At 48.8% G+C, this 21,489-nt stretch overlaps 1 protein-coding gene across 1 annotated transcript in view; it reads right to left on the reverse strand.

The window, feature by feature from the left end:
* Positions 1-12,250: 12,250 nt before the first annotated feature.
* ADRA1D (adrenoceptor alpha 1D) overlaps positions 12,251-21,489 on the reverse strand; it is a 20,438-nt gene continuing 11,199 nt past the window's right edge. The window contains 1 exon segment of the mRNA XM_006096426.3: positions 12,251-14,111. Coding sequence (XP_006096488.2) covers positions 13,534-14,111 — 578 coding nt within the window. The 3' untranslated portion in view covers positions 12,251-13,533.

Genomic DNA, 21,489 nt, shown 5'->3' on the forward strand with positions numbered 1-21,489 from the left:
CCCGAGAATTGTCAGTCTGCTCCCTTTTCATGCCCCTGATTCTATTACATTCACCAGTCTGTTCTGTTCATCAGGTTTTTTATTCATTTGATTTTTAGGTTCACTTGTTGATAGATATGTATTTGTTGTCACTTTGTTGTTCATAATTTTTTATCTTTACCTTTTTCTTCTTCTTCCTCTTCTTAGAGATTACCCTTCAGCATTTCATATAATACTGGTTTGGTGGTGATGAACTCCTTTAGCTTTTTCTTGTCTGTGAAGCTCTTTATCTGACCTTCAATTCTGAATGATAGCTTTGCTGTGTAGAGTAATCTTGGTTGTAGGTTCTTGCTATTCATCACTTTGTATATTTCTTGCCACTCCTTTCTGGCCTGCATAGTTTCTGTTGAGAAATCAGCTGACAGTCGTATGGGTACTCCTTTGTAGGTAACTAACTGTTTTTCTCTTGCTGCTTTTAAGATTCTCTCTTTGTCTTTTGCCCTTGTGTTTTAATTATGATGTGTCTTGGTGTGGTCCTCTTTGGATTCCTTTTGTTTGGGGTTCTCTGTGCTTCCTGGACTTGTAAGTCTATTTCTTTCACCAGGTAGGGGAAGTTTTCTGTCATTATTTCTTCAAATAGGTTTTCAATATCTTGCTCTCTCTCTTCTTCTGGCACCCCCATAATTCGGATGTTGGTATGCTTGAAGTTGTCCCAGAGGCTCCTTACACTATCTTCATATTTTTGGATTCTTTTTCTTTTTGCTTTTCTGGTTGGGTGTTTTTTGCTTCTTTGTATTTCAAATCTTTGACTTGATTCTTGTGATCCTCTTGTCTGCTGTTGGATCTCTGTATATTATTCTTTATTTCAGTCAGTATATGCTTAATTTCTGATTGGTCCTTTTTCATATCTTGAGGTTCTCACCAAATTTCTCGGAGGTTTCTAGAAGATTCTAGAGTAACCTTATAACTGTGGTTTTGAACTCTATATCCAGTAGTTTGCTTTCATCCATTTCTTTCACTTGTGACTTGTTTCTTTGTCTCCACATTTTGTTTGGCTGCTTCCCTGTGTTTGTTTCTATGTACTGGGTAGCTGCTAAGTCTCCTTGAGTTGATAGAGTGGCCTTGTGTGGTAGGTGTCCTATAGGGCCCAGTGGCTCAGCCTCCCCAGTCACCTGAGGTGGATGCTCTTGGTGCACCCCTTTGTGGGCTTTGTGCACAGTCTTGTTGTAGTTAAGCCTTGATTGCTGTTGGTATCACTGGGAGGAATTGACCTCCAGGCCAAATGGCTGTGGTGACCAGCTGTGTCTACACTGGAAGATCTGTTGCGCAGGAGACACCCTTATGGGGCAGGACTTGCTTCAGTGGGGCTTTGGTGCTCACTGAGTCTTCCCCTTGAGTGTGAATCTCATGGATGTGAAGAGTTGTAATCCGGTATGGTCTCACTCTGACCACTGGGTACACTGGCTCTTGGATCTCCAAGGAGGTGCAAGGTCAGCCACTGCCTGGGGCTGCCCAGCAGGCACTACAGAGTCATCTGCAGATTCCTCCTCTTTGTATGGGGTTTGGAAGTGCCCAGAAGAGGCCTAGCTGTGAAGCAAGGAAGGTTGCTGCTGCTGGCCATGGGCCTTCTTTTGGAAGCTCTGGGGCTCTCTGACCCAGCTGCAGTTTGACAGGTTTTAGGCGGAGAGGACAAGCCATTCATATGCAAAAGCAGATGCACACAGCTTGGGTGGGATTGTAAATTGGGTGGGGCGGGGTCTCTGGGAATCACCAGGGCAGAGCAAACAGCAATGGCTGCCAGTCAGCCCTGCACCAGAGAGGTCCCCGGGTCTCCGCATCCCGCGCCCCGGTGCAGGAACAATGAATCGCTGTGAGCACCTCTGAGAGAAAACTGCCCTCGCGTTCCTGTCCTGATGCCAGACAGTCCAGTTTCTCCCTGTATGTGTCTGGGTCCCCCAGAGTCTCGCCCGGAACTGGAGTTCAGAGCAAGCGGGAGCTTGTATCTCCCTCCCGATTAAAAGAGCAGCACATCCAGGTGCCAGCACTTTCCGCGCCTCCGCACCTCTTATGGGTCTCAATGCACTTTCTTCACCTCTCTAGTTGTGGAACTTCCACTCAGCCAGCTTTCCCTCGGTTGTGGGTGGTAGTGTTCTGCCTTTTAGTTGTAATTTTGATGTGGTTGTGAGAGGCAGCAAGTAAAGGTATTTACCTATGCCGCCATCTTGGTTCTCTCCCCTGGCTTAGGCTTTTGTAACTAGTGTTAATTAGTCCTGACTAATTAAAATTGGTCCCAGGAGTGGGGTTTTCAATTATCTGTCATTTCACTAGATCTCTTTCCGATATCCTCAACTCTCTTGCCATTTGTTCTGTTAGAGCCCGGTTGTGGGTCTACTGTCTGCTTTCTCCACAGTTGTGTCTGAGTCGCCAGTAGGTACAGCTGGTGAAAAACATGAAGCCACATCTGCTGGCCCCAAACACAGCAAAGCAAAGCAAGCAACACAAACTGCCTACAGGAGCTTTCCACAGACTTCACGTGTCCAAAGCAGACCTCTTGATCTGCTCCTTCCCAAATCTACTCTGCTTGATTTGAGTAAGGGGTTCCACCATTTGGCTCGGAGCAAACACCTTAGTCATCAACTTCTTTTCCTTTCCATTCCACACCTGATCATCAGTTTTGCCATCAGCAAATGTTGGCTTTACCTACAAGACATCCTGAATCTGATCACTTGAAACTTTCTGCCCCGTCCCTCTCATCTCTGCCATCGATGCCTGCTGTAGCCTCCTGTGTGGTGTTCCTTCTTCCACACTCGCCCTTAGCCTGCTCTCCACACAGCAGCCAGCGTGACCCTTTTATAATAGGAATCCAGTGATGTGTTTCCCTGGTTTCCAACGACCCCTACCACACTGAGCATAGAAGGTGATTCCCAATGCCGTATGTGCTCTGCCCCCTGGCTCCCACTTCCTGCCTCCTCCCCTCCCCCATTGGCCCTGGTTGTCCCCTTTATCTGGAATGCTTGTCCCCAGGTATTGGCAAGTCTTTTTTCCTCACTCTGTTCAGATATCTACTCAGCTGTCACTTCTCTGGGAAGACTTCTTTAAGCACCCCATTTCACAGCACTTCCGGTACACTGTTTCATCCCCTTATCCATTTCTTAGCCCTTCTCTTTCCCTCTGTCATTTTGTATTTGTTTATTTATGTTTATTTATTTGTCTGTATCCCCACATCCCCTCCCCTCCCCCCCCCCCACAAAAATGTAAGTTACAGTGTCCAAAATAGTACCGGGTGTAATAGTAGGTTATCAAATATTTGCAGAATGAATGAACAAGAAAGAAGTCAAACTGAATGGTGCCAACTTCTGGGCCCACTCTTGGTGTAGGCTGGCAACCTGCCTGGGTTTTCCATGCCAACCTCTGACTCTCCTGCCTCTTCACTGTCAGCAGGCAACATGGTCTCCTGTGTCATAGACAAAGTAGAAGCCAATTGGAGGCAACTTGCTCATCAAATCTACAAATAGCCAGCCTTTACCCCAGTCCTTTTAGACTCCCCTCATCTCCCCCCCTCCCCCCTCCCCCACATCCTATGTCTCAAACTCAGGAACTTATCTGTTCCTCTCCCCCTCTCTCTAGGACATCCTTTCATCCACATTTCAATGTGTTCATGTCTTTCCTATCACCCTCCTCCTCTTGCTACCACCTTCCCTTGCCTCTCCTTCATAGTCAAAATTCACACTAGCATTTTCTACACATGCTCTCTCTGCATCCTCACTTTCCTCATCCTCGGTGTTGTTGGTGGGGAGTCTCAGGTTGCTGAGGGAGACACAGGAAGGGCTGGGCTGGTTCCCCTTCTCACCGTGGCTGGGAGAGGTGGGGAGGAGCTGCCCTTGACCCCAGGGTCTCTGGAAGCAAGAACAGCCTCATTGGTTGAACTTTGTCCTCTGGCGCCATCTGCTGGCCATATTGGATTACAGCCCTCTTGCTGCAGGGAGACCTTTTTTTGGATTTTATGTGAGCTTTTCTGATTTAAAAATATACAAATCACAGAAAGTACTTTTAATTAATATTGAATAAAGGAATTAAATAAGATTGTAACTTATTCTAGAGTATTATTTTTTATTCTTAACAGTAAAAACAGGCCTTGGTCCCCAAGATGAGATAGCTTGCTCATTTATTAATTCATTTATTCATTTGTTCATTCACCAGACTTTTAGTGATTTCCTTTTGCATGCAATCCTCGGTGCTAAAAAAGTTTAATTATGCTTCAATAAATAAGTTTACTAAATAAATAAGAAATGTGAACTTAGTTTGTTCCCCAAGTGAAACTGGATTGTATGATTTTAATTTTTACATTTGTTGATGTTTGTTTTATGGCCCAGGATGTGGTCGATTTGGGTATCTGATTGATGGCACTTGCAAAGGGTATTCTGCTATTGCTGGGTGGAGTGTTCTATAGCTGTTGATTAGATCCTGTTAATTGATGGTGGTGTTGTCCTCTTCTATATCCAGGCTGATTTTCTGTCTAGTTGTGTCAACTGCTGAAAGAATAGTGTTGAAGTGTCCCACTATACTTGTGTATTTGTTTATTTAGTTCTATCAGTTTTTTTGGTATAATAGACTTTTTTTTTTAGAATAACGTTAGACTTATAGAAAAGGTAAGTATATAGAGTCCCTCCTATTTTCCCTATTATTAACATCTTACATTAATCTGGTGCATTTGTTACAACTAATGAACCAATATTGGAACATTATTATTGACTAAAGTCCATATTTTATTCAGATTTCCTTAGTTTTTACTCAATGTCGCTGTTCTGTTCCAGAATTCCATCCAGGATTCCACATTGCACGCTGCATTTAGTTATCGTGTTTCCTTTGGTTTGTTCTCTCTTGGTTGTGACATTTTCTCAGGCTCTCCTTGTTTTTTATTCCAAGTAATAAAGATGGTATTTTATGTTTAAAACATATTCTTAAACTTTAGTGGACTTGTGGTAGGAGACAGGGATCCAGGTTTACTCTTATTCCTCATTGTTGCCTGGTCATTCCAATGCTACTTGTTGGATAATCCACCCTTTCCCCACTGATTTAAAATGGCATCTAGTGATAATTGCTGGGGGATAGGAGGAATTTAGTTTTTGAATATTGATTTAGACTTGGCTAAATTATAAACTCTTTTATTAGTTTGGATTTTTTTATCAGTTACTTTTCTTGGGTTTTCTAGATATATCACATTACCTGCAAAGTTTGATAGTCAAGTTTCTTTACTTTCAATATGCCTGTTGTTGTTGTTATTGCATAAAGTATAACTACTGGCACAATGTTGAGTAAAAGAGTGATATGGAGATTGTAGCCTTATTCCTGATTTAATGGGAATGTTGATAATGTTTCTAATAAGTATGCTGTTTGCTCTGTTTCTGGATACCTTTTATCAGGTTAAAGAAATTCCTTTCTATATTAGTTTATGAATGTTTTATTATGAATGAATATTGAATATTATCAAATGTCTTATACATCTATTGAGATGATGATAGGATTTTCCTCCTATTACCTGTTAATGTGTTAATTACATTGATAAAATTTCTAATGTTTTTCTTGTATTTTGGGGACAGTCTTTGTTTTGTTATATCAGTCAGTTTAGGCTAAGTTCGACTCTGGTAACAAACACCCCCAAATCTTAGTGAATTACAACGGAAGTTCATTTCTCGTGCATCATGAGCCCAGAGGATTGATTTTACATCCTCTTAATTTTAGAACCCACCGTGATGGAGCATCTTATGGTTGATAGAAAAGAATGATAATGGAACATCTTAATGTTTCTGATCAGAAGTAGCATGTGTTACTTCTACTCACATTTCATTGGTCAAATGAGGTCAGTGCCTGAGTTTGATGTCTGTGAATAGGCATATAATTCTTTTCCAGAAAAGTATCCAGCAAGTTTGGGGCAGCAAATGTTTTGTCAGTAATATAATCCACTACACTGGCCTTGCTGGATTTCATGTGCTTATATTTATTTAGGCTTTTGCACCTATGTTCACAAGTGACCTAAGATTTTTTTTCTTGGCCTTTCCAGGGCTTTCCCTCCCTCCCTCTTGGGCTTTTAAAACAATGTGGGTGTCTTTTTACTATATACATTGAGAAAGTATGTATAAAATGTTAATTATCCATTTCCTGGAGACTTAAAGAACTTACTTGCCAAACTGGCTGGACTTGGTGCTTTTTTTTTTTTTTTTGGAAGTAGATCTTTGACTATTGTTTTAATGTCTTTCATGGTTAATGTGCTGTTATGATTTCCTACTTTGGGGGTGAGATGCAATTTTGGCAATTGATATTTTACTAGAAAGTTGGCCTTGTAATCTTGTTATAGCATTAGTGGTCTAAAATTGGTCAAGTATGTATTCTCTCTTGCGACTAGTTATATCCCCGTTTGTTTCGGATTTGTTGTTTTCATTGTATTTGCATTGACTTGGCTTTGTTGGAGGGTCCTTTTACAAAGAAGAGTTCATGCGTGTTTGGGAACATCTGTCTTTTGCCTCTTTATGTATAAATGACACCCTACTTAGCTTAGGAAACTACAGTTTCTTCTTAGAGCTCCCTCTATTCTTCAAAAAAAAAAAAAAAAAACACACACACAAAAAATAACAACAACAACAAAAACCACATTCACAACAGGATCTCATTTGATTCTTACAAAAAAAAGTGTGAGCCGGGCCCTAATGATAGAGGAGGAAACCTAGGGCTGGGCAGGGTGAGGCCCTTGTTCCGTGCTATTGGAGTGGGTAGTCCAGTCTAGACCAGTGCTAGCTCAGGGCAAGAGCTAGATTGGTGTTGCTATGTATGGTAGGTGATGGCGGAAGTGACCTCAGTTCTTCCCTCCTCCCTGTGGCTGCATACTTCGCCATGTGACCTTGCATCTCCTCCCACTAAAGAGGCGGTTATTTCCCCTCTCCCCCAGTTCATATGTTGAAGTCCGAACCAAACTTTTTGAGCTGGACTGGAAGATTATTCAGCAAGGATTCAGTCACGGTCCTATTCCTCGGGAACAAAGTATATTTTCCTGCTCCATTGACTTTGGGCTTGGCCATCTTACTTGTTTTGGCCAAAGAATGTAAACAGCCACAATGCAATATGAGCAAAAGCTTTAAACATGTTTGCATAGTTGGGTTTGGCATCTCATGTACTCATCATTTGTCATGAGAATAATATACCCCTGATAGCTGATGTTTCAAGGAGAATATAGAGAAAAGGGGAATCTATCTGACTGAGCCCATAGAAGCCTGAAACCAAACCTAGGACCTGCAGACAGAAACATAAGCAAGAGAACAAATGCTTGTTCTTGTAACCTGTAAATTTTGGGGTGGCTTGTTTTGCAGCATTATCACAGCAATAACTGACTGATACACCTCTGTTTAGGAGTAGCTGACAGATACACCTCTGCTTAGGGGAGTTATCCAGCCCAAAAGGGATATTTCGAAGAACTACAGCAACGGACCCATAGATAAGGAAGCCACCCAGAATACAAAGGTGGCTCAGTCACAGCAATGAGGCCTTGTAAGAATGGGCCAAGGGATTCAGGTCCCTGGAAGATGCACTTCATGGATTGACTCTGGCTCAAGGAGCTGGAGGAGACAGAAGCCAGTGGGCATTCTTTTAGTTGTGCTCTACCAGACTGAGGGAAATTTTCTCCCCACTGCCCAGTTTTCAGCAAATGAGGAAAAACTTTAATCTAAAAATTCAGAGATGCTGGCTATTTCTTTTCTGTCAAATAGAGCACTCGAGAAATGATACTGTTCTACTCTGCCCTCAAGGTCCCTTGTGACCTCAGACCTACAAGACTGGACAGTCCAGTGAGCAGGTAGAAAGTTCCTGCAGGGAATTGTGTCCTCAGAAACTCAGAAAGCAGTTGCTGGGCAGTAGGACGTGGCTGGAGATTAGATGACTGGGCAGGCCCTTCTTGGAGTTAGGGGTAGGGTGGGAGGTGGGAGATATGCAGTGGAAAGGGTAGAGCCTTTAATGTAGAGGCAAGATTCTGGCCGGGCCCCTGAATCTGTCCTTTAATGCAGCTTCCTCAGCACTGGAGTCCCCACTCTTTGCAAATGGTTGACTGGTATCCTTACTTTTCCGACCTGTTTTGAATTTCTATCCTCTTTTTAGTTCTTTGTTGGTGTTTTAAGGGGCGGGGTCTTATAAATGGCTTAGTAGGATGCCACCTTAAGATAGGAAGTATCTGTCTGTGACTTAAAACAAACCTTTCCTACACCAACAGTGTGTATGACCTTCGGTATTGCAGTCAGGAGGAAATTTGTGTATGGACAATCAGAGTCACCGCTATATGTTTTACCAAAGTAAGTATTAGGTAGTGAAGACAGTGTTGGAGCTGGAAATGTGGATTTGGGACATGGATGCTCCTATGGATGGCATTGGAGGAAAGAAAAGAAAAAGAAAGAAAAAAGTAGAACTTCAGGAAATGCTTAAATTTAGGGGGAGGTGAAAGAGGGGCAGGAAAAAAAACTTTCCTGAAGGGTTAAGACAGGCATGAGCCTAGCAGGAATAATAGGCCACATACGGAATGTCACCAGGGCAGAAAGTCCTACATGCCTAGCAATGGGCAAAACGTGGAAAATAGTATTATAGGGTAGGACCTTACCCTCAGAGTGACCTTTCCTCCCCTGGCATGTCACTTCATGCTGTTTAGACCCCTGGACCTTTTATATCGCTCATCATGTGGTTTAGATCCCCTTAGAGGAGGAACAAGGGGGCCAGAGAATAGACTCCTGTGCAAGCCCTTGCATGGCCAGTCCCTTAAGCATTAAGCCCCCAGGACAATGAGGTTCTGACCCCCATTAAAAAACTGTAGGACCAAAGCCTCAGGTCTGTTGACCACAGAGACAGAGCTTTAGTCAAACTAGAGATGACATTTAGGTCTCAGTTGGTTTCATCTTCAGGCCCAGAAAAGAAGCAAAATCAGATGAAGCAATGCCATGGCTGACATCAGGACCAGATACAAGGATTAATGACCCCCTACCTTCGTGCTGACCAATCAGTAGAGACCACGACCCTGAAAGGATGCAACTGGAAAACCGATGAATATTCTATTGAGATCCTCCCCTAAGTCTTTAAGGCAAGGGACCCAGTATATTCTCTCTCTCTCTCTCTCTCTCTCTCTCTCTCTCTCTCTCTCTCTCTCTCTCTCTCTCATAGGCCCGAGCCTTTTCCCTCTTCTCTCAGGAGTGTTACCTTTGCATTCCTTCTCCTGAGCACCAAGGGCCCCTCTTTTGCCTCTGTAACTAGTTTCCTGAGCCAGTTTCTTCTACCTCTCACTTCTTCTATCTCTGTGACTTTCTAAATAAACTTCCGCTTGTATTTGAGTTTTGGGCTCTGAGTTCTTTCTTAGCTGAACGCAAGGACTGAGGTCTAACATCTAACTCCACCAGTGACAGGGCTTCCACAAATATCAGTGTCGAGGTCCCTGGAGCTGCCTCCAATGCATCTCTCATTCTGGCTCCTGGCTCTGAAGGCTCAGACTTTTGTGGCCCCAGTTTCTGGATTTCTTCTTGATTCCAAATTCTTCCTGCAATTTCCACTTCATTCTCACCCAGACCAGAGCAATTTGAGAATATACTAGCAGGCTGGGCCCTATTCAACATTCCCTTTGTTTCCCTGTTTCTGCCAAGAGGTGGGTTGGGAAAGGGAAGAAATATCAGCCCAGCCTAGCCGCAGAGTGAGTGCAGCACCCGCTTCCCCAAAGTCCCACTTCCAGTACCACCTGGGCCCACCAGGCTCCCTAGAGAGCTATTCTGAGCAGGGAGCCTGAGGGACTGGTTTAGCCTTTACGAGCATCTGGTTTTGTGCTTTGCTGAAGCCACGGGAAGGGGAAAAAAAAAAGAAATTTTTTCCAAGTAGATGGTGAACATGTAACCCCCTGGGGTGTAACAGGATGGGAATAGAAACAGGGTCAGGGGGGCACTGAGGAGATGGAGTTATGACAGGTCACTGAGGGGAGGGCCACCAAGGTCCCAACCTTTCCCCAGTGCCTGTCGGCACCTGGAGCAGTGGCGGTGTAGGGGGCCTTTTGGGGAGCTGGGGCTCCAGGTGGGAGGATTGGGTGGCCTGGAGGGCACGTGGGGCAGGTGGTCCTGCAGAGGTTCAGGGTGCAGCTGGCTCTCCAGCTGGGGGAGGACTAGGCTTTAGCTCCTGAGTATTGATAGGACCAGATGGGGTGAGGGTCTTACAAAAATGGTGATGTTGAGCCAGCTACCAGGTGGACAATGGTGCAATGTCCCAGGGAAGGGTCAGTGGACCCATAAATCCAATCTATATATAAAAGCCTAATATGCAAATTGTCCCCACGGGAGTTTGACCGGGAGACTGATCGCTTGCTATGACGTGTGCTGACCACCAGAGAGCAGCGAGGAACGAAGGCCCCAGCCGGCAGCAAGCAGCCAGGGAAGGGAGGCCCCAGCCGGCAGCCAGAAGGAAGGCTCTGGCTGGCAGCTGGAAGGCCCTGATTGCCAGTCAGGCCTAGGAACCCTATCCGTGCACGAATTTCATGCACCAGGCCTCTAGTATTTAATAAAAACTCTTACCCAGTCCTGAGCAGCCATGGGAACAGACAGCCCTCTCCCCGATGGACACAGATGTGGATTCTATCAGTGGACTCTTAGCCAGGGTGATCTTGATGTGAGCTACCAGGAAGACTGAGAAATGCTCAGGGATTAGATCTGGGCAAGATATCTGGTAAGGAGGTCTTGGGGAAGATAATGAGGTGTGGAGAGGACAGGCAGGCTCAGGGCCTTGGGGAGCCTGAAGCCTCAGCATCAGTGGCCTTGTCATGCCTGCAACAGAGCAGATGAGATGCTTTGCAGAAGGTGAGTGGGCTTGCATCTGGGGTGTCTAGGGGCCATCCCGGGGAGAATGAGCACACACCTCTGGATCTGGAGCTAGACCCTTGGGAGACATTTATGTGTGCGATCGAGGTGATTTTGAATGGGTGAGATTGTGTGGAGAGTTGAGAAAAGGAAGAAGAAAACCTGGGGGACATTTAAGGACAGAGAGAGGCGCCTGCGCAGGAGAGGAGTGTGGTCAGGGGACCAGAAGAGATCCCAGGGGCGGGGCTCAGCAGCGGAGGGACATCTCAGGAAGCAGGAGTGGCCACCAGTGTGAACTGCAGCACAGACAGATGATGGGAGGAGATCAGGGAAATGAAAGGTCCCAGGTGACTTGCAAAAGTGGTCCTGTGGAATGCTGGGACAGAGTTCCTGAAAGAGTGTGGGAAGCAAGGCAAGATGGGTGGCAAGAGCCCAGCTTGAGAGGGAGGGTGGACTGGAGCTAGAGGTTTTGGGTGGGAACAGGAGTGAGGCTTTCTAAGGGGCGGGGGGGGGGGGGGCTCGGGTAGGGCAGGTCATGGACAAATGCCAGTGTCTTTGGAGACTTGCTTTTTTCCCCTGTCACATCTCACAGGACCATGCCCTTCTCACTAACAAACTCCCTCATTTCTTGAGGATTGTGCAAAGGAACTCTTACCCCCATTTTGATGGGTACTGAGTCCTCCCTATTTCCCAAATCACCTTGGCATTTCAAGGTGATAAAAAGGGACAATGGCCCCTTTTTATATGCACGACAGGGACAGTCTTTAATGAGTTGTGTGGGCCAGGCTGGGGGTGGGGGGAAGCTAGGGCACCTGAGGTCTCAGGAAATGGTGCAGTGAATGCACTTCTTCCAAATCACTGGCAAGAGGCTCCCTCCTCCAGAAGGGCTGTTGCTACTCCCTCCATTCCTCTTGGCCACTTTACAACTTTCTGGCATGTCCTGAGACCAAGGGCAGCGGCTCAGTGCTTTATTGATGATCAGAACGGGGTCCCTGGATGCCCCTGTTGAAGCGCAGCCTCTCTAGGCCTCTCCCCCATCTCCTGAAGGCTGGGTACTTGGTATGGGGGGACCAGGAGGAGGCAGCTGGTGCAGAGCGCTGCTGTGCCCAGGAGACGGCTGAGGCTTGAACATTGGACATGTTTTGCTGATTGATCATCGTGCCGACAGAAAGTACTGGCCAAGCTGCCCACACTGCCTGCCTCCATGTCCACTGTCATGGGGGCAAGGAGGCTCCCTCCCCCACTAAAAACCCTCCTGATGAAGACTCCCTCCCCACCTTGCTCCCTTGTCCCCACTATTGACCTCCGGTGGCTTACCTGCCCTGACATGTGGGAACCAATGTTCACCCTGCGCAGGGACCCTCCCCTGCTATCGACCCCTGCCCAGGAGCCCAGTGTTCAATCCTCTGATACTGGAGCCCTGATTTGACCAACAGCCCCCACCCCTGTGAGACCATAAGGGCTGTCCCCCAGTGACCCCAGCTGTAGGGTGGCCAAAGTGCTGCAAAGTGGGGCCCTCCTGGGGTGGCAAGCATGGTTCCTGGGTAGGTGTTCTCTCACTCACCATGCACACCTGTCTACTTGGGCTTGTATATTTTTTCTTGTAACGTTCCACCCGTTTAACTGATGACTGCATCACAGGTACATCTGGGGAGACTGGCAAAGCGGAAATTTGTGTTTATGATTACTGTTTGTTTCCCAAGACTAGGCGTGTGAATTTAAAACCTCCTCCTCCTCCAGAGTCCTTTGGTCATGCTACAAGTCCCAAAGGGACAGTTAAAGAGCCAGTTAAGTTGAAACTAGAAAGGTGCACGAATACCCAATCTATCCTGTTGTGGGCCTTCAGTACTTGAAGAATTCTAGAAAAAAAAAAGTAGTTCTTTATAGGTTATAAGCTAAGGAGGGACAGTTTGCACGGTTTGGACAAAATAGAAGTACTCTTGCCAATAAATATGTCTCAAAATGACAAATAAAGCTCTCCCCATGTGACAGCTCCGGATCCCAGCGGGAGGTGATGGGCACAGGCACAAGGAGCTATGTACAGAGTGTAAACAGTAAGGCCCTTGGGGGGGGCGGGGGAGGTACAGGGGGCAGGGGCAGGTGATGCAGTGTGCAAGGAGGAGTACCAGCAGGGTCCACGGGTAAATACAACAGGCTTGTAAAAACAGTCATCCATCTGCCACCAAAGCTTGCGGGTGGCGGTGACAGGTCTCCAGGTTCCTCCAGGTGGCAGTAAGGAGAAACTGTGTCCCAATGACGTTTTCCTAGGGAGGCAGTGGGGCAGCCATGCAGGCCTCCCTGCCCCTTTCTCCCCAAGAGGAGGGACAGGCCTGCCTGGCCAGACTTGGGGCTGTCTACGTAGACCAGGGTTCAAGGCATGGATGGGGCAGTGTTTCTCAAATAGGGGTTGGGAGCAAATGGCCCCCCCCCACCCAGGGTCCGCACCCCCTCCCTCCGAAAGGAGGAGCTCGGGCATCTGTGTCTAGTGGGGGCCCATCACCTTCCACCCCTCCAGGGCACCGCTCCGCCTCCCTTCCTCAGGGATGCTGGAGAGCAGCTGCCCTGATCAGTTTCGAATCCCTGATCCACACGGGCCTCTTGAACAAAGCTAGCCGCTCCTCACGTCCTCGCCCTCACCCCACCTTATCCACCTCCCCTAGCACCCCCCGCCCCGACCCAGGCCTAGCTCTGGGGGTCCTTAAATATCAGTCTCCCGGAGGTCGTCGCTGTCCGCCAGTTCGTAGGGCTGACAGGTGGCGCCCTCCACGACGTTGTGGGGGACGCCAAGGGACACAGCCTCCACCTCCGAGCGCAGGGCGCCGCTCCCGGCGCGGATCTTGTGCGACAGGCTGGAGACCTTGGCCCGCAGCTGGGTGGTGGGTCTCCGGAACGGCCCGGGCAGCCTCCACTCGCGGAAAGCGCACGGCTTTGCGCGGCCGGCGCCGGCAGCCTGCGCCTCGGGTGTGCCTGGGGAGCCTGGGGCCGCGAGCTCGGCGAGGGCCAGGGGGGCCCCGGGGAGCGCAGCACCCGGGCTGGCGGCGCCGTCGGGGCGCGGCCCGCCGGTTGAGACCCGCCAGTGGTGGCCGTAGACCCGCCAGAGGGGGCGGCGGCGCCGGCGACGCCGGCACTGGCAGCGCAGGAGGCGGAGGAAGGCGCGCTTGAACTCGCGGCTGGAGCAGGGGTAGATGAGCGGGTTCACGCAGCTGTTGAAGTAGCCGAGCCAGAAGATGACCTTGAAGACGCTCTCCGAGGGCTTCAGCTCCGGGAACAGGGAACCTGCGGGGAGCAGAGACCCACGTGGGTTAGATGTTCCAGGAGGAGGGAGGCTCAGGCGGCCCCTGGATGGTAAAGGGCGACCCTCCCCGACCTCCAGGGGCCCTGGCTAAGCGGTTCTCAACCTGTGGGTCGCGACCCCTTTGGGGGTCGAACGACCCTTTCACAGGGGTCGCCTAAATACATCCTGCATATCAGATATTTACATTACGATTCATAACAGTAGCAAAATTTATGAAGTTATGAAGTAGCAACGAAAATAATTTTATGGTTGGGGGTCACCACAACATGAGGAACTGTATTAAAGGGTCGCGGCATTAGGAAGGTTGAGAACCACTGAACTCGGGGCTCTCAAACTACTTCTCCCCAAGGGGTCCCTGATATAACTCCAGGGGGTCCATGAACTTAAATGGGGAAAAAGAGTCATCCTTAGTTTTACTCACAATACCGGAAATTGAGCATTTCCTTTAATGATGAAGGTAGGCAACAAACTGGAGTAGAATTGGGCAAAGCCATATGAAATTACAGTTTTTGTAGCTCGAAACTGGTGCAACATTGGCAGTTTCCTAAGGCTCAACCTAATATTACCAGGTCCTGTAGATATTTTTCTATCACGTTCAGTTGTTGCAGATGTTTTGAAATACTGTCTATGCGCCTCACTATTGGAGATGATGATCATTGGAACACACCTCTAGGTCTTGTTTTGTGCCTTAATGTAGAAGCACATTTATTACTATATCATAAATTTCACTTAAAAATATTTTGACAAAGGGTTCAATGAAATCTGCCTCACTGGCAGACCTTTGTATTTTATTTAGTGCAGTTGAAAGCGTGACTCTGAGAAGGGCTCTTAAATAGTCCCTAGCACAAAACGGGTATGAACTCCTGACCAACGTTGAGCAAGGCTTGCCCCATGCCAGGCACTGCGCTGAGCTCCCTTCAAACATGGCCCTGCTCCCTTGTTAGCAATGTGGATCCAATATCTTGGGAACGCAGGTGGGATCTCAGAGAATTGGCAGGAGCCAGCCAGGATAGGAAGGGCAGAGGGTCTGGGAGTAGAAAGGACAAGAGGTAACAAGTCTGGGGCCTGGGAGTGTTGTGTAGGAAAACTTGGGACAGAAGGGCCTTAAATTCTGGGAACTTCGGCTTTTATTTTATGGGCAGTGAGGAGCCATGGATATTTTTAAGCAGGTAAGAGACAGGGCCTAGAATCAAACCTCAATAAACAATGTCCATGGCTGTCGGAATGCAGGCCAGTGGGCTGTCCCAGTGGGCATGGTCAGGGAAGGCTTCTGGGATGGCTTTCAGGGAGCAGTGCCAGGCAAAAGGGGGTGGGGCTCTAGGGTCTGAGCTGTGCCAGGAAGACCTTCTCGTAAACCTCTCACCCTGGCATCTCTATCATGTCTCTGAAAAGCACCCCAACAAAGTGTAAAGGCATGATCCAGGGAGCGAAGGCCACTCTCTCAGCCTCACTCATCCTCAGCAGCAGCAGGGGCAGAGGGTAGGTGGCAGGAGTGTCCCATTCTGGGCAGAAGCTGCAGGTGCCTAAGAGGCTGAGCAGCCAGGGTAGGGGGCCTTGACAAATCGTGAAACCTGCTCGATCTTCCCCTTCCCCCCAAAGAAATAAGAGCCGGGTCCACTACTGGGGCAGGGCACTATGTCCCCCTCTTGAATGTGGGGCACTTGCATGTCACCTACCCCCATTTAGAGAATTGCGGGTGCTAAGAGACACCGTGGAGGAAGAGGAAGAGTACGCATCATTGGGCAGCATAGGCCATTCAAACTTTGGTCAAGTAGCCCTGAGTCAGTGATCTGGCTAAGTCTCACTTTCCCTTTCTGTGAAATACAGTCAATAATATTTCTCTGGCTCGGCCGGCATGGCTCAGTGGTTGAGCGTCGACCTATGAACCAGGAGGTCATGGTTCGAGTCCTGGTCAGGGCACATGTCCGGGTTGCAGGCACGATCCCCAGTGTGGGGTGTGCAGGAGACAGCCAATCAATGATTCTCTCTCATCATTGATGTTTCTATCTCTCTCTCCCTCTTACTTCCTCTCTGAAATCAATAAAAAAATATTTTTAAAAAATAATACTTGTCTGGCAGGGATTTTGTGAAGAGTCATAAATTTCAGGGTCTAGCACTTAACAAGTTCTTAATAAATACTTCTGTTACTCACGCCCCCTTGCCCTATTTCTGTGGCTTTTGAGAGAGGAGACCTCAGACCTGGAAGGGACCCACTTCCCAGCTCTGGAGAGTGGCCAGAAACAGAAGCCTCGACCTGGTAGGTTTGGGGGAGGCTGGGACATCGGTCAGGGTGTGTTAAGGAGACACTATCCCCTGGGAGAGGAGTTGGATAGTTGTCTTTGGAATATGGGGTCCACCAGGGTTGCCCTCAGCCTCCAGGAAAGCAGCCCTCGGAACAGCATCCCTCAATGGCTGAAAGTAAGACCAAGTGCTGAAAATAACGTTCTGACTCAGGCCACAATTTTTTATATTTAGCCCAGGATGACAAATCGGTGGACTATGCTTTCAGCAAGGAGTCTGAAGCTGGCCAAAGGGCATTGTTATCAGTGTGGTTTTGATTCGGATTAGTAGGCGACATGGCATACTGTATGGCCATGGGCCTTGTTGTAAACATTCACATGCTAATTTATTCTCAACCAACCTGTACAGGAGCCTGCCGCCAGCTGGGGATTCCTTACACAAAAGGAGCTGGGATTCAAACAGCCTTGCAGCCTCCATTTTTCCTACTGTGTCCTGCTGACATCCTACTTTAGGCTCCCCCAGAAGCAGGCCCCCCGAGACAAGTTGTTAATTTGGGAGGTAAGTGAATCCCAGGTAGTGGAGTGGGAAATAAGAGATAGAAAAGACAAGAAAGCCAATAAAAGCCTGGGAGCTTTGGGAGCCAGTGGAGAACAGGAACCTCAGAGTTACCCCCTCCCCTGGGGTGAGGTATCTATACACCCACTCCCATAGTTATTCCATACTTCCTGCCTACTGTGTGGGTGGGCAAGGGGGGTTCTGGGGGGCAGAGAAAGCCCCCAGGCAGAGAGACGAGGGCAGGTGCTGGGGTAGAAGTTAGCCTACTAGTGCACTGAAGGTCTAGGTCTAGGGAGATTGTTGAGGCACCGACAGCATCTGCCACAACTTTGTTTGTTTGCTCTCTGCCCACTGTGTGCAGACATCTTGCCTGGAAAAAAAGACATCTGTGCTTTGGGCGCCAGCTTCCACAAGCAGTAGCTCCCAAGAGACATTTCCTGTTTCCTTCATAGAAGGCAGAGTCTCACACCCACCTCTGCCCAGAGGCATTGTCAGCATTGTCTCTGCCCTGCTGCCCTGCTGTGGGGACATCAGTGGACAAGTGCTTCTCAGCCACTCCCAGCTTTCTCCTCCCCCAGCTACTCTTGAGTTATGGCTACTCAGGTTGACCATCTGACTCCCCTGTCTTGCCTCCTCACTCCTCTCCAGCTGCCCAGCACACACCTTTGCCAGCACCTGTAGCTCAGATACAGGAAAGCCTCAATGGACAGCTGGGGACTCTGAGACAAGGCCACTCAGTGCCTGGCAGCCCCCTTTTCTGGCTCTCTCTCCCACTCCCCACGTTGCCCACTGCCTTTCTTGTAAGCATGAAGCCCAGCTGTGCTAACTCATCTTGGCAGCCGTCATTGGAGCCAGAGGCTCACATGGCATGCCCTCCCTCACCTTCCCACCTCTCCATCCAGGAGCCCAGCATTGCCCCATAGCTCCCTTTCTTCTTGTGGTTCCTGCTTCTCTCTGCAGTCTTACTTCTGTCTTTATGTGCATTAGATAAGTGGCCACACGGACTTCTCACTGCCCTCTGGCCATAGCGGGCTCCTCAGTCTTGCCTTTGGGCTTTTGCACGTGGTCATTCTGGATGCCCTTCCTCTTTCCGCCACCTGGTAGTGCCAGCTCCAATAGTACCTCCTCCTGGAAGCCTTTCCCTGCACTCCCTCCCAAGCCAGCAGAGTTTAGTTGGACTCCCTCCTCCTCACCACTCCCCCCACCCCAGCATATCGACTCACTTCTAAATGCCAAGAACACCGCAGGTCACTATCAGTTTCCTGTCTATCTTAACCTTAAATGGTAAGCTCCCCACACCATGCTTGGCATATCGTAGATGCTCAATACATTCTGACGCCTCTCTATTGCACCCTACATCCCATCATTGCCAACTCCTATCAGTCCCAGAATCCCCCCACTGTGCACCATCCCGGAATCACCCTGGTCCCAGCACCACAGTCCCCGCTACCGCATGCAGTGCCCTTTCAAGTGGACTCCTGCCCCAGAACCCTGTTCTTCACAGCAGCTGGGGGATTCTTTTCAAACATGTCTGAGCATTTTATTTCTTCACTTAGAACCCATTTCCACTGCTGACTGCAGCTTCCCTCCCCCGTGTCTGATCTGTGCTTTGAGCTGCCAGCCCCTTGGTTTCTCCCATCAGGTCTTTCTGTTTGCTTCCTTCTTGGCTTGGCTGAGACTCCAACTCTCTTGCAATGCTCCCACATCCATGTTTTCTCCAGCCAGATCCTAACTCTGGAGCGATTCACCCTAAATACACTTAAGGTCTCGACCTCAGTTTAACATCCTTTGTTTCCAGCAGTCTTCTCTCCCCTATTCCTGCTCTAGCTCCTTTGAGCCTTGACTCTTTTCTACAAGCCTTGCGGTTGCCCCTTCACCTTCTCCAGAGCACTTGACCTCACTTCCTGTTTCACAGAGAAAACAGAAGCTAAAGAAGTTGGGGACGCGCTCAAACTTTCCTCCTCTCTCTTCCCCCTTGGTAAGAAAGGAGTCACTCCTCTCACTCATCACCTACTTGTGCTGTGGTGCTCTTGAGCCACCAGTCACCCGTGAGCTTGTCTGTCACAGCTGCACCCTCATTCTCTCCACTCTTTCCATCCACACCTGTCTCCTCTTCCCTACCTGCTTTTCACTCCACCACCTTGCCCCACAGTCCCAACCCACACAGGTCTCCACCCTGAAGACACTTCTCTTGTACATCCTGGACACTTGTCATCTCACATGCCTTCCAGGTGCCACTCTCTTGGATTTTTGACTCCGTGTCAATTTCCTTTGCTGCTTCCTCGTTATGTCCCCACAGCTAAATGTAAGAGTTCCCTTAGAAGAGTCTTGTAAAGGCAGTGAGGTCTCTCTGACTTTCCATTTAAAATTACAATGTCCTCCCTACAGCCCTGTGCTCTCCACCTCCTCAACCGGCTCTATTGTTTTTCACAGCACTCATCACCTTCTCCTGTACTATTTGAGTTACTCTTCACTGTGTCCATCAGCTTTGTCCCCACAGTTCACAGTTCAGAGAGGAAGGGCGAAGGGGAGAGAGAGAAACATCAATGATGAAAGAGAATCATTAATCGGCTGCCTCTGCACATCCCACACTGGGGATCAACACCCTACCCAGCCATGTGCTCTGACCGGGAACTGAACCGTGACCTCTTGATTTATAGGTTGACGTTCAACTACTGAGCAACACTGGCCAGGCTGTACTTCTCATTTAACTCTCATGGCACTGGCATCCACCTTGCAGGAAGATTCTAGTTATCTCCAGAGGGCAAGAGATAGGGTCAAGTTCTGAACTTGAATCAATATAGCCCTAAAGCACTTGGTCTTCCTGTAGCATCTTGTAAAGATAGAAATAGAACTTCTCTTGTTCTTCCAGGGATTCTGGAAGAGCCACAAACACTAGCTGCCTCATCCCCACCTCTGGGCTTTCGCATGCTGGCCTGGCCAGGATGGCCCTCCTTCTCTCTCCATAGTGAGTACTCCCCTTCTTCGACTCAGGCCTAGAACCACCTTCTCTAGGAGTGTTTCTGTGATTAACCCCCTGCCCTGGGATAGTAGTTTCTGGACTGTGTGTTCCTTGAGCACCTCTTAATTCTGCCTCCAGCAGGCTAGGTGGCATTTGTTAGCCTTCTGTGTGGCATCTAGCGTGCCCTGTGGGGCCTGCCACATAGGACACTCACAAGAGCTGGGCTGTTCGGGGGAGCTACTTCTCAAGAAAGAGTACCAAACAGACCCCCACCATCTAGGACAGCGGTTCTCAACCTGTGGGTCGCGACCCCTTTGGCGGTCGAACGACCCTTTCACAGGGGTCACCTAAGACCATCCTGCATATCAGATATTTACATTACAATTCATAACAGTAGCAACAGTACAGTTATGAATTAGCAACGAAAATAATTTTATGGTTGGGTCACAACACCCAGGAACTGTATTTAAAGGGCCAGAAGGTTGAGAATCACCGATCTAGGAGGAGCCACAGAGCTGCTTGGCCATCTCCTTCCCCTCCTTCAAGTCTTTGCTCAAAAGTCACCTCTAAGGTTTGAAGTAGATGCTGCTGGTGCCTCACCCAGGTGCATCAGCCCTCAGATGCTGAGTGGTGGCTGCTAAAGCTCATAGTACTTCCTTCTCTGGAGAACTGTCCTCGGCCAATGGGAGCTGCTTCAACTGGGAGATGACACCTCCCCACCAAGGGGCAGCTCACAGCCAGGGACAAACTGATATGGGATAGGAAAAGCCAGCTCCCTGGCCTCCAGATGGTACAAATCTGTGCTGCCGATCTTGCTCCAGGGCTATGGTAGGACCAGGCTGAGGCCAGACTTTGAGACCATATCCTGGGTTAGCTCTTTCCTGCCCTAACCTACTTCCCTCCCTTACTTGCAGGTGCCTCCTGAGACCCTTCCTCAGTCCATCACTTGCATAAGAACCCCCTTCTCAGGCTCTGCATCTAGGGACCGGACCTAAGACACCCAAGGACATGTCTTCAAGCCATTTTGCTTGCTTCCCAACCTACAATGGTGGGATTACGTCTTTGTCACTGGACCAATTCTTCTGCCGACTGCTGGGAAAGGCAGGGCACGAGTATGCACATCTGTGTCCACTTCTCCCTACTCAACAGACAGGATGGAGCAAGGCGGGCAGACATCGCTGGTCAGAAGTGGCAGGGCCTCTTCTGTGTCAGCAGGTGAGCTCACTCTCTGGCATGTTGGCTGGGCCATGCTGGCCTACACATTTTGGGGAAACTGAGGTAGCAGCTTGCGAGGTTAGGGGTGTGTGTATTTGCAGTCTGGATCATCACAGTCTAGTCCCCTCTCCCGAGGAACAGGAATGGCCAGGCCCAGGAGTTGAGGCCGAGAGGCCAGTTAAGGCTGGTGGTGACCAATGTGGGCAAGCCTCATTGAGGAGTGACAGCTCTGAAGTCAAGGGGGCAGACGTGGGATTAACAGCATTGTTTTGGCCTCACCAGGGGAACTCGGTCTTTCTTGCGCATGGCAGATTTCATAGCCAGCCGAGCTATAGCTGAAGCAACTATGAAAGATCAGGCTGAACCAAGCATCCCCTTCCCCTCAC

This window comes from Myotis lucifugus, unplaced genomic scaffold, assembly GCF_000147115.1.
Source record: "Myotis lucifugus unplaced genomic scaffold, Myoluc2.0 scaffold_178, whole genome shotgun sequence".
NCBI classification, from domain to species: Eukaryota; Metazoa; Chordata; class Mammalia; order Chiroptera; family Vespertilionidae; genus Myotis; species Myotis lucifugus.